General features: G+C 41.5%; 2 protein-coding genes across 2 annotated transcripts in view; one reads left to right on the top strand and one right to left on the bottom strand.

Annotated features, from left to right (window-relative positions):
- Positions 1-9319, top strand: part of LOC143430860 (uncharacterized) — a 33566-nt gene extending 24247 nt beyond the window's left edge. Inside the window, exons 27-28 of the mRNA XM_076907299.1 lie at positions 376-8731; positions 9030-9319. Coding sequence (XP_076763414.1) covers positions 376-8717 — 8342 coding nt within the window. The 3' untranslated portion in view covers positions 8718-8731; positions 9030-9319. The remainder of the gene's footprint in view (positions 1-375; positions 8732-9029) is intronic.
- Positions 9320-11704: 2385 nt separating this feature from the next.
- On the bottom strand, positions 11705-15521 carry LOC143430840 (alkylglycerol monooxygenase). Its single transcript, XM_076907276.1, has 10 exons — positions 15398-15521; positions 15139-15299; positions 14559-14683; positions 13830-13981; positions 13638-13741; positions 13148-13310; positions 12897-13048; positions 12472-12606; positions 12120-12233; positions 11705-11965 (listed from the first exon to the last, which is right to left on the bottom strand). Exons 1-10 carry the CDS (start codon positions 15519-15521, stop codon positions 11708-11710), a joined length of 1488 nt encoding a protein of 495 aa, XP_076763391.1. The 3' UTR covers positions 11705-11707.
- Between the last annotated feature and the right edge of the window lie 530 nt (positions 15522-16051).

The raw sequence follows: 16051 nt of genomic DNA, 5'->3' as shown, positions 1-16051 counted from the left end.
ATTAATTTTAGCCGTCGAGGAGACTTGATTTAGAGTCATATGCATGTTACGTGTTGTCTTTAAAGAGTAAACTTTATTAAACAGTTGGACGAGAGATAAGAGTTATATTTTGGAGATTGTATTTATTTTTTCAAACAAGTTGTTAAGTGTAGTTAAAAAAAAAAAAAAAAGAATGAAAAAAACACAACTATATGAATACAAAAGTTCGCGTTCACGCGTATAATGCTTGTTATAGAGTTGAATGGCATAATCTTCCAGCAAACAGTCATGTATCAATATGTATGTGTTATTGTAAAAATTGACGATGTACCTCACATGCCTGGCATGTACTTACCTAATAAAAAGTAATGTGAACATAATTCTTGGTTGTTCTAGATGCTGTTACTATCCACGAATTCCTTGCACAAAAAGCGGCTTGTTCCCTAGAATCCGTAGATGCTAGTTATTCCAGTAAAGTAGTCGAGCAAGAGCAGGATCTGTCGCCAAGCGTCGAGAGGCAGACGTACTCGGAGAAGAGGAAATTCTGGGAGGATATCTCGCGTAAACGTGAAAGTTACCAACGATCGGAATCGGAAGTGTCGCGCACGTCGCAGTTGACGGTGAACGAAAGTGACAGTGAGTATATACAAAATGTTGTCACCGAGGATACAGACATCGTTCAGGAGATTGAAAAATCTGAAACGATGGAAGATTTGAACGTGCCTGACATATCGGAGTGTTCGGTTGCAGAGAAGGCACAATACTTTGAGGAGCAAATACAAAAAGAAACCACGAAACTCCCGCCCAAGTTGCAGCAGCAAGACTCGGTTAAGTCTGAGAAGGAGAAATCGTTAAAGCCTAAGCCAGGCGACAGAGAAACTGTCGAGAAAGACGACAAGCACGTGGCTGAGGTGGATCGACTGATAAAAACAGCAGAAGCAGAAAGGGAGACTGTTACGATAGAAGTGGAAGCACGGAAGAAAGGTGAAACCAAAGAGGAGAAGAAATTGATATCCGACGACGAGAAGGAGAAGGATGAGAGTAAACAAATATATAAAGAAAGCGACGTTCCAGTAGCTAGCGTTACTAAGATAGAATTAAGTAAGGAAGCAGAAGATTATACTAGGACTGAAGAGATAGTAATTACGAAGGTAGTTAGACCAGAAGAATTGAAAGAAGGTATTAAAGATTTAGAGTCTCTGTCTCGTGTACAATTGATAGAGGAGAAGGTTGAACAAATTTCAACGAAGAAAGAGGAGGATGTAGAAAAGGAAGTCGTAGAACCGTCGATTCCTACTGAGAAAGAAAAACCAGTTGAGACGATTAAACAAGAGCCAATTGAAATGCACGTGGAAATAAAAACTGTCGAGGAAAGTCCTGCGTTAATTGAAAAAGATAAATTAGACGAATTGAAAGTGGACGTGGAGATGAAAAAGGAAGATGTAGTGGAGATCGTTCCAAAAGTCGAGGCACCAAGCGTTCCAGAACCTGTAGAAATAAGTATAGATCAGAAAGAAGTGAAGGAGATTGTAGAGGAAACGAGGATGAAAGAGGAAGATAAAAAAGAAAGCGTAACATTCGAGATAAGTGTAGAGAAGGAGAGAATGAAAGAAGAAGAAAAGGAACTGGACGATTTCGCTGCGAGATTAACTGGCGAAGAACGAGCAAGCGTCGAACCGGAAGTGGAAGAACCTGCGAGAACGTATATTACAGAAGTGTCGATAGAAAAAGAAATTGTAGAGGAAATTGGAAAGAAACCAGTTGAACTAGCTAAAGAAGAGGAAAGCATTCAAGAACATTTAGTCAAGGAAGAGAAACAAATACAAGAAGAGATGGAAAGGCGAGAAAAAGTAGACGAAGTTGCTGCCAAAACAACTGAAGATAAACACGAGATAATCGAATACGTTATAATAGAACCTGAGAGAGAAGTAGAGAAAGAAGAGCAAAAAACGATATTACAACAGGAAGTAACAGATAAAGATATGGTTACGATGCGACAACAAATAGAAGAAATACAAGAATTCGCTCCACAATTAGATACTCGCGATATTACCAAATATATAAAAGGAGACGAAGAACAAGCGGAGAAAATTATTACGGAATTAAGGATGGAAGAAGCAGCTGAGATACCAGAAATAAAAAGAATAGACACTGTTAAGGAAAGGACAAGTGGAAAACGCACGATAACAGAAGAAACTACTATTATCTATAAAGTACAAGAAGATGGTTCACTGGTGCAACAGCAAGTGTTGAAGTCTGTTCAAGTGGAAGGGGGAAGCGATGCTCTGGGCATATTGTCGCAAATTCCTCAAAGTAAAATCGAGACGAAAATATTTGAGAAGAGTTTCAGCGACGGATTACACGAAATCCAATCGATCGGTGACATCAAACCTGAGATTGCCTTTTTAACCGACATTAAGGACAAAACGCAGAAATTCTTGGAAGGAGAAACGCAAATAGAGGTCATAGAAGAAGTTGAAGTAGCTCCCGTTTCAGAATCAGTCACGAGAGAGGAAATTGTGGAAACAGCAAAAGAAGAAAGGATATTGGAAGAAGCAGAGAAAGCAGAGAAACCAAAAGAAGAAAAAGAAGAAGAACTTGATAAAAAATCACCACCAGAGATTGAAACGAAAATAATTAAAAAAGAATTTGAGTCTCGCATTCCTGTCTCCACGGCAAAGATGGAGAAAGACAAAATCCCAAAGGAAACAAAACCGAAAACTGGCATAGAAATCAAAGAAGTTCCAAGTAAACTCGAAGGTGACAAGGAACCAAGCATAGAAGAGCCAGAGATTTCTCCAACAATTAGAAAGAAAGAATTCGAATCCAGAATACCAAAACGTGTCATAGACGTCAAGTCAGAGAAACCAGCGAAGAAGGACACGCCAATTAGAAAAGAGAGCGAGTCGTACACGATTACAGAAAAGAAATCCAGCGAAGAGGTCACTTCAAAGATGGAGGAGCATCTGATAACGAAGAACGAGACCCAAACGTTCACCAAAACCTTCACGAGCCCTCAAGAAGCTTTCAAAATGTTCGAGGGCGTTGGTACCGCGAAAGATGAGTTTGCAACGATCACTTCGAAGATCGACCACAAAGCTTCCAGCATGCTAGAAAAGAAAGAGGTCATATCCTCAGAAGTTTCCAGCGGCACGGACAAAATAATCACTCTCAAGGAGCAGGAATGGTTGGAGAAAGAGAAATCTTCAGAATCGCAATTGAAAAAGACATCGCCAACTGAAACGTTGGAGGAGAAACGAAGCAAGAGCGAGCGATTGGATAAAGTCGCGATTCAAGAGACGTCGATGAATTTAACGGACACGCAAGAAATAATAGACGCGACTGCGTCTGAAGCTGCGTCTGAGAAGAGAAAAGAGGAGATGTTCGAGAAGTTGTCCGACAAAGAGGGCGTTGTGACTCACGAGGCTGGTAGCAGTGTGCTAAGAGAAAGCGACGCAGACGTGGCGATTCGAATAAAGAAAGATATCCCAGAAAAGGCTGCTGAGGGAGATGATGCAAAAACGCTTGAAGGTAAGCCAGGAACTGAGAGAATATCCATACCCATCGCGGATACGGATCGTATCGAGACACTTGCTGAAAGAGAGTCGCATAAAGAGATAAAAGAGAGCTACGACGTTATGGAGTTTGTGCCAAGCGAGGAGAGAGCCAAAGAGGAGGAAAGATTGAGAGAGGAGAAAGAACGAGAATCGATGGAGAAACCAACGGCGCCACGGGTCGACGGATTGGAAGAGAAACAACGCGAGAAGTTTAAAGAAATCGAAGCACGCACTATCGCGGAAACGTTGATTCAATCGATCGAAAGCGAGATCGAAGCTAAATCAGCTGCAGACTTGAAGGCAGAGCTACTCGACAAAGGGTATCTACAAAAGATTATAAGCGAAACCGTTGAAACTGATCACGAGAAATTGGCTGACGACTTGACTCGTAAATTCGAGAGCATCATGAGGAAAACGAAGGAGAAGCAAGGTAAAATGGATGATAGTTTAACCGAACTACCAAGAACGAGATCATCGATACAGGAAGAGTTTCAAGAAGTAGGCTCTGCCAGGGACAGTTTGAGCGTCAGTGAAGATATAACCAAAGACGAAGAATCGTCCTTCCAGGAGAAAGAAGAAAGTCCACCTTTATCATCCTCGCAGGCTAAATTGCAGGATCGAGACATAACCATGAGTCCAAGTAGCATATCAGAGCAAATAGAATTCGAGGAGACCATCGATTTCGACACTAACGAGCTGGAAAGCGTGTCGAAGCCAACGTTGAGTCCACAGTCTGAGAAGCAACGATGGACCAAGTCGAGCAGTCAAATGGAGCTGCAGAGGGATTTTCACAGCGACGCGAGTTTCCCTCGCGACAAGATCGTGTCTGAAATCTCAGGCGCCAGAGTCCTGGAAATTCTCGAGCCTGGAATGGGCAGTCGATCGAGGGACGATTCAGTAGACGTGCCTTCGTTGGAGATGGACGAGCACAAGATATCCGAGCAGACCAGCAGAGGCATACCATCGTTGCGCGAAAGCGTGGAGACGGATTCGTTCGAGAGATTGGTCCAGGAACGCGACATAACGATCAGTCCCAGCACCGTATCAGAGGACACGAACATAGATTATTCTTTGGTGCAAGAGGCTTCTCAACCGGTTCAGGTGCAAAGGGAACATCCAATGATAATTACAAAAAGAGCGGACAGTTTCGAGATCGAAAGCCCACCTATGGTCTCGCCTAAACCAAAAGTGCGCGGCCTCGAGATCAAACCTGTCGATTGGATGATTGGTGACGAGAAGATCGAGATATCCGAGACGTTGCAGCCGTCGCAGATCTTCAATCAGGAACTGGAGGCGTACGAGTCGATGCAGAAGAAGGAACGATTGTCCTCGTTGAATGGATCTACCGATCACGAGCAAGAGTCGGGTACCAAATCCTCGGATGACATCAGCGTGATAGAGTCAACGAAGGAGACAGTTACGAAAGCAGCGAAGTTCACAGTGGTTCCTGTCGCTGAGCAAGACTTTGAGAGCGAATTGGTCGAAAATAAATTGGACGTCAGTTGTCAGGAACTGGTCGACACGTTGCAACGCGAGTACGATGCGAAAACTCCTATTAAGGAATACGTAGAGAGCATTGGTCAAGTTGAACAAGTTCCAATATCTGAAGCTGTTGAATCGACAGAGCAACGGGAAGAGGCAGAGGTATTAAAAACAGAGGAATGTGTTTCAGAAGTGTGTACCAGCGTGACCACTGTAACTGCTTTAGAAACAGTCGAGGATGAGAGTAAAGGGGATAGAATCGTTTCGAGGGCAGATATCGAATTGAAATTGGAGAGAATAACGAAACCAACTAAGGAAGAGGGCGAGGAGAAGGGCGAGAAGCCGAAAGACGAGGCAGGCAAGGAGGTACCAGAGTCTGATAAGGCAGTACGCGTGGACGATGTACTAAAGGAATGGACGGAAGCTTATCTGTCGAAAATGAAACACAGCGAGGAATACAAAAGGCATATGGAGAAAGGTACGGAGAAGCACGAAAAGCCAGGAAGATCCGCAACAGTTCCTTCCGACACTTGTGCCTTTAAAATAAAAAAAGATGATCACCCTAGTGTTGATTTAAGTGCGCGATACGCTATAACCGTTTTAGATCAGGTAGTTAAAAAAGAGATAGCCGAGGTGAAGGAGTCGTTAGAGGCGGCGAAGCAAGACTTGATAGAGGAGTTAAGCGAGAATAGTGAAACTGTGATTCAAATAAAAGATTCCCCCTCAGAGTTCCGGTTTAAATTGCAGCCAGAGTCGATCCCAAACGATCTACCGTTTTTATACACACCAGCGTTCCCTGAGCAATCGCAGGAGGCTGGGGACGCGGAACCAACGAAGTCCGATTCTTCTGTATCGCGTGCAGACTGGAAGGACGCCACTGAGGGTGACGCGAAAGTAGGAGAATCGACTTCCAGTAGCTTCGAAGAGCCGATAGACTTACCAAAGGGTGGCGAGACACCTGTGATCAAAACTGAAAAGTTTCACGTAGAGACTGCTCCAATAACCGTCCACGAAGATACGAAAGACGACGAAGATCATCCTAGCCCTGTGCCTGCCAGTAGGTCAGGCTCAGACATAGACAATAAAGACGAGAGTTCATCGTTGGCTCTACCGCGGCCAGTGCTCAGGAGACGACAGAGACCAGGCAAAGGTTCGAAACGCGTCACCTCTGAAAGCGACGCGGATCTTGGTTCCAGTTCTGGCGACAGCAGCAACTACCAATCCTGCGACTACGAGATAGACAGCGGCAGTCGACCCAGTTCTTCCGACGTGGAGGCGCTGCAATCGTGCGGCGTGCCCTCGACTACTGCTTCTGAATACGAAACTGCGATGATGTCGATCGAGCACTCCACCTCTTCGAAACCAACCTCTCAAGAATACCACACAGCCGCGACTACGATGAGCTCGCACGAGTCCATGAAATCTCTGACTTCTTTGAGCTCAGGTCATTTGGGTAGCATCGACAGTACCAGTGAACTGTCAGAGACGTTGGTACCGTCTGAAGCAGACGCGGATAAGGAGGAGGTGGAGGAGAACCTTGACGACGCTCTCGAAGAGGAGCATATCGAGCAGTCGGATTCTTCTGGTAGCGAGATACCAATCGACGAGACGATGGATACGATTTACAGTAGCATACCCTGTCGTATGAAACGATCGTCTGAAATGATCTTCGCCCAAGTCGTTGACAGCATTGCACCTACAGCTGAACCCACGCAGGATCTACCAAAAGATGTCAAGGGGGTAGATTCTGCCACGTCCACCACCTTAACGATGACTCCTGGCACTCTTCAATCCGTAGATATAATGACGTCGCGTGTTTCTGAAGATGGCGTGCAAAGTGTGTGCACTCAAGTAATTTCAACTCAAGCTGCGACAGAAACTGAGTTGGAAACCTTGGAGACTTTGGAGACTTTGGAGAAAATTGAACCAGAAGTCTCGTTAGAACCAACGACGACTGAGAAGGACGCAGAGGAGGTTAAATCGGAAGAACCAATGGCGGAATCGAAGCTTCCTGAACAGAAAGATGAAAGTCCTGAAATGTCCATGCAAACCTCGACACCATCGATAATACAACAGGCCAGTATGTCGACATCTTCTACATCCGCAGTATCTATCGACACGGTTATAGAGAAAGAGAAATTGGATCGCCATTCGCCAGACAGCGATTCCTTCGAGATGGTCGACAAACCTGATATTATCGATGATTTCGTAGTTATAGAAGAAGTTGGCAGAGAAGCAGAGGAGTACGATTCAGAGGGCAAAAGCATACGCATCAGTGCTGTACCGCAAGTGGCCAGTAAGCAGTACGATCGAGATCTTGAGAACCTTATAACCGAGAAGAGAGAGGATTCCCAGGTGTCGACTAGTCAAACGTCCAAAAATAACGAGCTGTTCGAGTTCGAATCGGAGGAGAGTCCACCTCAAATCTCGAACGACGATCAGTACTCTCAGTCGTACTCTGACGAGGAACAGTACGAGGGTGGTAAGAAGTGGATAGAAATGCAATTTCACGCGGACACTCGAGCCTACGATATCGAGTACGATCGAGGTCCTCTGGAGGACATAAAAGAGGAGGAGATCACCGATTTCGAAGCAGGAAGCAGCAGATTCGGTAGTTTAGGTAGCCACAAGGAATCGATAGGAAGCGTGGGCAGTATGCGCGGCAGTTTCGGAAGTACCCCCGATTACGACGTTTTAGCGGGTAAAAAATACTTCACCAGGCCGTCTGACCACGACAACGTGTCGTTGAGCTCGTTGCAGGAGTTCGAGAACTTAGAGAGCGCGGTTGCCGCGGAGAACTCGAAGAAATTGCAATGCGGCTCGCACGATTCCGTGAACAACGGCAGTCTTCCGCGAAGATACGCGACCAGCCGTTCAGGCCACGGCGACGACATCTCGTTGTCCTCGTTGAAGGACTTCGAGGGCCTCGAGAAAGCGTGCAGGGAGGCGCATTTGATCGAGCTGCGCGCTAGAGAGGAGGAAGATCTATTAGAACACGAGAGTCCAGAGAGCAAGTACAAATTGGAGAGTTTGCCACGAACGAAGGCAGACGTCAGTACAGCAGGATCGTTTAACGCGAGCACGTCAGGATCTGACGATTACGAGAAACGAATAAGGGAAATCGACGAGATCATACGAATAGCTCAATCCAACGTGGAGAAATTCGATCGTCAGGATGATACGACGGAGGACATCTCGCAAATCGAGATCACGGACGCTGAGAAAGCTGGCGCTCAAGCTGGTACGGAGTCTGCCTCGAAACCGGAAGAGCAGGAAGCCGCGCAGCCTCCTCAGAGGGAAACCAACGTGATGGAGACGAGTACGGATTCCCTCGAGCTGGAGGACAACATGGATAAGAAGCATTACCCGTTGTGTCGTAGCTCAGATTCGTTAGAAATGAAAACCACCCTAGACTTTCCTTCGTTGAGCTCTGACTCGTTGAACAACGTGCGAGACGCAAAGGAGACGCAGTCGGACGTGGCTGGACAAGCGAGCAGTGTCAGGCGTATTTCCTCGGATTCCTTGGACATGCCTTTGCTCGAACAGCAGGACGTCGAGGGCGAAAGGCCAACTAACGACGATGATCGTTCAGATCATTCAGACGAAGTCACGTCGGAGAATTCATTGGAGCGCAGATCAGAAACGGTGGGAACCGACAGGAGCGATCAAATTAAGCCACCACCGAGTGCTAATACATAGGAATACATTCGTAGGTACGTAAATATTATATCTGGTACAATATTACTCTAATCAAGTGTGAAATGATTAATATTTGTTCGAAAGTAACGAGAACAGAGATGTGCATTTATTTGTTTCTGTTGATATCGTCATTCATGTTGACGCATAAAGTTTATGGATGCAAATTAGACTCTATGTGCTTAGCGGATATGATGTTGTAACGTTCGTAAAGACTGTGCTTTGTGTTTTTGAGCAAAAAGAAATGAGTAAATTAGAAGGCAATGCAAAATGAAATTTTATAGGAACACGTAGAAAAAACTGATCTTATTACAGATAGCGGACCATAGGAGTGAATTTGTTACAACGGTGGTTCTTAACATTGGTTACAACGATGTATTATCGAAGCAGTCAAGATGCTTTATGTATACAACATAATACAAAGGATTATTTATCAAGGGCGTACCTTGCGCGTGCGAGAGGTATCGATGCATTTATTTTTATTTAACGCGATATTTTATAAAGATATTTCCGTGTTTCATGAAGCTTGAGTCGACTAGTTATGGTCTTTAAACAAAAGTATAGTATTGTTATCGAATCGAGAACGATGGCTATTTATTTGATATTGAATCTGTATTTAATGCGTAAGTACTTTCGATTTTCGTGATCAAGTATTAGAGTATACGGATATCTTGCTTCGTTGTTTACGATTGTTTGTGATAATTTAATTCTATCGCTGGATTATACTTTTAAAATGCCAATGTCCTATTTGTATGATAGTATTGTACGATTACATAAAATGTCATGTTTTGTACATTTTTCGATTATATCGTGTCTTTGTGATTACGCTTTCTTGAAGTGTTGACAGTTATGGACACTCTGTATTGCATACTGATTTTTCAGAAACGTTTACGAGGCTCTCGAATACTCGTTAATATTAATTGCAGGTGTTCACGAACGAACAAATATATATTATCTAAATAGAAAATTTTATATACAAACCGTAATAATTAAGACATTAGGAGAGAACTAACAAGAGAGCGCATTCTCTAATTAATGTATGCATATGTGTAAATGTTGTAGACCCTTTTTTGTATGCGGAATTTTAATCGATTAAAAAACACGTTGCTTTGTTTCTTCTGCTGACGGTAAACTCAATGTATTTTATCGATCGATGCGAACTTTACGTTACGACAAGACTTAAACGATGTTACTCATTTGTCTCCAGAGTCTGTTTCTCCATCGATGAAAAATATAAGTCTCTATATGAACTAAACGATATTATCATTCATTGCAACCCCGGTTATACTTTAATACTTTACAATCGATAACGCTTTTGGACAACGCGTTTCATGGATCTTGATAGATCTTCAATTGCGATTAAGCAATAACATTGTCAATATATAAGTTAGTTAACGAACGCAAGATTGCGCGTGCATGTAAACAACAAATTGTAAAGATTATATAAAATAAACTTATTGTTCAACTATAATCGCGGAGAGTCGAGTCCTGGATGTGACTACGCCAACAGAAGTCGTAAATATCCGTCTCGATTATTATCGACACCGCGATACAACTGATTCCCTACTTCTTTTCAGATATTAGAGGTGTTTAAAGTGAGTTCGACATTAGTTTTATAATTAGAAAAGAAAACTAGAACCATTCGTTTATTAAAAACACTTACTTACTTACTTAAATACTTTGAATACAGTTTAAAGTGTCTCGTGTGATGTTACTTGTTCTACCAGCGGATGATTTCTGTCGGATAAATGATGAGCAATGAACAAGAAAAATGTTGGAATGTGTATGTTTAGAACATAAACCACACAGATTCGTCAATTAAAAATTTTCACTGATCAAACAAGGATAAAACGGTCATCGCTACTAATTGGTTGAGAAAGACGGTCATCGCTACTAATTGGTTGAGAAAGTGAAGAATAAGAAAAAGGATTCTGTGTCACCCTGGTTAAGTTAAGAGCAGAAGTTAAGTACCGTGCCTGGTAGCAGGTTCATGAAGATTTGACTGGATGCAGCGCAACGAGACGTCCTGAGATGGCATAACTGTCGTCACGTTACTTTGTGGCACAGGAAAAGGGTAGAAGATCCCCGTCCTGGCCCATGCGAAAGAGTTGATCTAAGAAACCACGAATCAGGATGCTTGGACGCTGCACAAACCGACACTTCGATCTGACCACGACACCTCTCGCCAACGTACGTCCAATTAAAGGAGCCCTTATCCCACCAGATGGACACAGAAGTGAAGATCAGCGGTCTCCACTTCGTGGCGAGCCTTCGTATCAAACGAAGTTTCCTACCAAACCAGTTTAGTGTGAGTATCAATTCTGCCGGACGAGGAGCGAAATGCAGAGACAGCTTGAAGAGTGAGTATCGCTCGAGTACTTGGCGAATTATCCTCTTTCGTAGTTGTACATCCTTCATGAATTAAAAACTTTCGCTTATTCCATCTAAAGTGGAGGACAAGGCGTATTTGTAGTCCTGAGATCCTAAGTGGTCATATCTTTGGGATATTGTTAACGCGCCTACACTCTTAATATCAAGTCTTTCTATTCCCTTTTCCTATTTACCTTTTAGCTCTTTCAAGAAGCTCTTCATTACCTCTTTTCTTATTACCTTTATTTACCTTTAGCTCTTTCTTCCAAGAGAACCCACTGAATTCGGGAATCCGTTTCCTGAGACATCCAACGTCGTGACCCTCGCGTCTTGTACTCTCTCTCTCTCTCTCTTTCTCTCTTTCTCTCTTTCTGTCTCGCGTCTTATAATTAATGACTTTGCACCAGTTCTATCTCGTTTAGTAGCTGACGCCTACAAAAGTAGTTTAATTCGAATAGATTTGCACCGTGAATCGAGAAAATGCTTTCGCGTGCATTTAGAATCGTTAAAGACACCAAACTATATCATTACTAAACAATTGATTTTTTTTATTCCAATGTTATGATTTATGCATGAAAAATGTGTCGCAATTGCACTAAGCACAATGGTATTAATTTCCATTGTTATTCGTTACGTTTATTTGTAAAATTTGATTTTGTCGTACAAAGAAAATGTACAATCCAAATACAGCAGGAAATTATATATACATAATACATATATATATTCATTGAATTGTGTATCGTTGAAAAAGCTAAATAAATAGAGCATCTAATGAATTCTACGATACCAGCATACTCTGATTTGTTGAATAGTAAACCAATTACGGTAAGGGCGAACAAATTGTTTAGAAGCGTGAATCCAGAAGGTATTGTCTTTAAATCCTAGAAATAAAAATTTCTTAGTTACTTTATACGTATTATTACAATATATTGGTAAACATTTATTAAAGCAACACTGTTTTTAACAGCTAGGAACATACCACTATAACGTGTGCCTGTAATTAGATAATTGTAATTAGATTATCGGAACTTTTACCTGTGTTTCATCGTACAGTTGAAGATGTTGGTAAAAAACTAGACAAAAGTGTACAAGAATATAAAAATGTTGCCATAGAGATATGCAATTATCATATTTAATCCTAGATGTAACCTATAAGAGGTAATAAAAACAATATTATTACTGTAAACTTTTTTCGATACGAATACTCCTATAAATAAATGTATTTTATGGTTACTACGTGAAGTACTCAAAAATATGTACAATTAGTTCAATTCGTTAGTAAGAAGGAATATCTATTTAGAAGGTACATCGATTCTCATCGTCACTTTTCAGAGATACCTTATTTTAAATAAGATAACGATAGGTATACGAGAGATGAAGGGCTTACATTAATTTTGTATTCATCGAGACCTAAACGAGGACTACCTGGAAACCAACTGGGACCTTTCCAGATAACAGCTAACTTGTCTGTTAAAGTTGACATCCATAAACACTTTTGAAATAACTGTGCAGTATAAAATACCTGTAACAGTGAATAATTACTCAACTGATGACCGAAATTCTATTACTAAATAAATAAGATACCAAAAAGGAGCCTCGATTAATTAAAATATGAGTTTGTGAAATGCCTAGATCATGAACGATTATGGAAATTGAAACCTCAATTTTCTACTATGAACTATACACCTTTTTTTTTCTTTTTTAAAAAAGGGTGCAAATTCGTTTTCATCAGTCTTTTCTTCTTTAGTGGTGCGCTACATGTATATGATCTAATGGTAAATAGTTACGTTTAATCGAGTCACAGTTTCTCACCTGCAAATATAGAGGATTAAAAGATTGAGGACTAACAACTAAACCATAAATAATCTCTTCTTTCTTTATTTCCTCCATGTATGTTCCAAATAGCTTATCCCATATAATAAGAACGCCGCCATAATTTTTGTCCAGACAATATAAATTGCAACCTATCCGAGACATACATCGTGCAATTAAACAGCATTGTAATTAATTAAAATTCGCTAATGCGAGTCACGTGTATTATATAATGCTTGTTTGTTCCTTACCGTGATGCACGCGGTGATGCTTTGGCGTGTTGAATATTAATTCTAACGGTCCGAGATCGTCAATGACAGTTGTATGAATCCATAATTGATAAATTAAATTGAACTGATTATGCGCGATGAAATGCGATGGAGGTATAAACAAGGCAAGAGGTAAATATAATAGCTGAAAACAGATTATACGTCTTCATTGTGTAGTTTGCAGCTGTAACTTGTAAGTAGTAATACATCTAACATGAATTAGAATAAAATTACTAGGATATTCATTAGATAAAGTTGAACGATAGTAATTGGTGTAAATACTTTTAACAAATTCAAATGTCCCAAAGAAATTGATTAAACCAGTGCTCTCTGTTTTTATAAAAAGCTTTAATCGTAACGCGAAATCGTTAATTTCTCTTGTCGTCAGTCGCGTCGAGTGTTTGTAAATCTATTGTAGAAAACGCGTGGAATTTCGATTGCAAGCGATACGTGTAACACGATCGATACTCACGAAGTTACACCAGTGTTGCAAAATTGATTGCCGCAGACCAACCGCGAGATTGAACTCCTCGCTGCTATGGTGCACCTGATGCTGAGCCCATAAAAAGTGTACCTCTATAAACGGACGAGAAACACTATTAAATTGTAGAGGCCAAGCAGAGAGCCGACGATCGTGCGGCTGATTGAATAGAAAAATGTTAACCGTGGTTACTGCGATGAATCCAATAGTAACAGAAATCCACCCCCACGGCGGTGATACACCAGGTCCACACCGAATCCCAGGGCAGATTCCACCAACAATACCTCTCGTTAATTACGATGTACGTATAGTATTCGGCGCCTCGGAAGAAAATCCTAAAACGTTTCGTCCAAACACGTTTAAATTAAATCCTGGCTGACCTGCTTACGTGACAAATAGTCAATATCGATGGTCGATAGAAGAAATTTTCAACGAAACCTCGACACTACGTTCTGCAACGAGGATCAAATTAGAAACAGGGAGACCTGAAAAATCCGATGCGCTTATTGTCGGACAGTTCATAGGAAGTTGAATGCGAAGCAACGTGTCAACTAAAAATACGCGTTAAGATCAGCGGTAGTACGCAAATAGATCTAAACGTTACCACCCGAGGCGCGTTAAGAACACGATCTTTACTTTATGGAAATAAAACAGTTTTATCTCTATAGATAACTTCACGGACGAAATACGTAATACGTTTTGCGTAAACACTGTACATTGTTGTTCCAAGCTTTTGAATTACAGTGTAGTTATTACTGAACGCTAAATGCTTTATGAAAAAAAAAAAAGCTGACACAGCCATTGCGTAACATTATATAACAATTTCGAACGAGAAGTAAGTTTCAAATGCGCGCATAATATGTAGAACAATAATAATTAAGGTCGAGTGTTTAAAGCGTTACCTATGCTTACCGGCCAGTTTCTTGGAACAACCAGTGAGATAAGGATGTTATTTGATCATTGAAACGGAACTTTTTCCTTTTAAACATCAATATGATTTGCTCCAGCGCGATCAGGACGAAAAACGGCAACCACACCTACATACACATTTATCTTATCTCAATTACATTAACTCAATTACTACAATCATCTAACGGCTATGTGCGCAATCGTGTTATCAGTAATATGCAACTTATCATTTGGCAATGTTCATAATACGCTTGAAAACTTTATTTTCGCAGACAAACACACGATTTTGCCATGAACCAAAATGTAGAGAACGTAATTGATCATTTAAAATGACGCGTCAACAATGGTAAACAATAGAGAATTATAGTAAAGAGACTCGTTTCAATTTATACTGGAATTGAACTGCTTACTTTCTTCAAATAAAAACAAAATTAAAACAAAATCGATCATTTTTATACGCTTCGTTTACCATTCATTTATCACTGCGATGTATTTCACTGCCTGTACATTAATCATTACACGATGCTCTTCGACAGAGTGGCAATAATAGGCGAAATAAATTTGAAAGGTGATGATTGGTTACCTGCCGCTGATAATCAGGAACCTGGTGCGGTGATTCGAATAGCGTTTCGTACGGGTCAACCAGGTACCAAAGTTTCCCCGCATGTTTCAGCTGATCGATCGAATCGATGTGCGATACGTTCATACCGTTTTTGGCCGATACACGTTGCACCGTAAACCTTTCTGTATTTTAATTCCTATTGGGTTACAAAACACTGTGTGTAAGCGCATCGAGGCATGATAACACTATCCGATTTCGTTTTAGTCATCGAACCACGTACGCGTATCGTTTATATACGTATGTAAGTTCGGGCTAACCGGGGACGCGCGAGTACAAGCGCCGCGATGTTCCTTCCACGGCCGTGCGTGGTAAAGGCGCGACAATAAAGTAGCACGCGATACCATTTTAATTCGATTTAAGCTACCTTACGTGTGTCACTTCGTCTCGAACCTTACAGAATTTCATCTGCCCGTGCAAAACGCTGAACGCGCACCGACAAAAACTGGTATCGGCTCCGCCAGTCCGCCTAATCAGCAGCTGAACGTATCGACACGATACGCTGCTGGGCATCGACGAGTCTATACTATCCACGTATTCAGTCGCCAGACTAAAGTCTAGTTATAGAACAATAATTAATGTAACGACGATCTGTAAGCGTGACACTATTTCAGAATTACACTTTATCCGTTTACTAATATATGATTAAAGAGCAGAATAAAATATTCTCTATGCGTTATATAAATATTATGTATGCGTGTATGCATCGATATGATCGCGACGTCGAGTCTTGCGAGCTTCTTTGCGAATCATTCGACTGAGAAGCGTATGATAGTTGATTAATGCCGTGTGAAATGCAGGTCGTGTAAATCTTGGGAATAGAATAATCTGTCACAGTTTGAACGGTGTAGGCGAGCGATAGTGCCACGAAAGAATT

The sequence above is a fragment of the Xylocopa sonorina genome, chromosome 15, assembly GCF_050948175.1.
Source record: "Xylocopa sonorina isolate GNS202 chromosome 15, iyXylSono1_principal, whole genome shotgun sequence".
Lineage (NCBI taxonomy): Eukaryota > Metazoa > Arthropoda > Insecta > Hymenoptera > Apidae > Xylocopa > Xylocopa sonorina.
The sequence above is the reverse complement of the archived record's forward strand: the minus strand, read 5'-3'. Positions and strand labels throughout refer to the sequence as shown.

What these genes read in the sequence shown, in the direction of transcription:
- LOC143430840 (XM_076907276.1), bottom strand. Translation starts at nt 15,521, where the DNA reads ATGGTATCGCGTGCTACTTTATTGTCGCGCCTTTACCACGCACGGCCG. An exon ending in TTCCTGATTATCAGCGGCAG is followed by an intron (nt 14,684 to 15,138) that starts GTAACCAATCAT and finishes ATGTGTATGTAG; the next exon opens with GTGTGGTTGCCGTTTTTCGT. An exon ending in TCGATGAATACAAAATTAAT is followed by an intron (nt 12,234 to 12,471) that starts GTAAGCCCTTCA and finishes TACCTCTTATAG; the next exon opens with GTTACATCTAGGATTAAATA.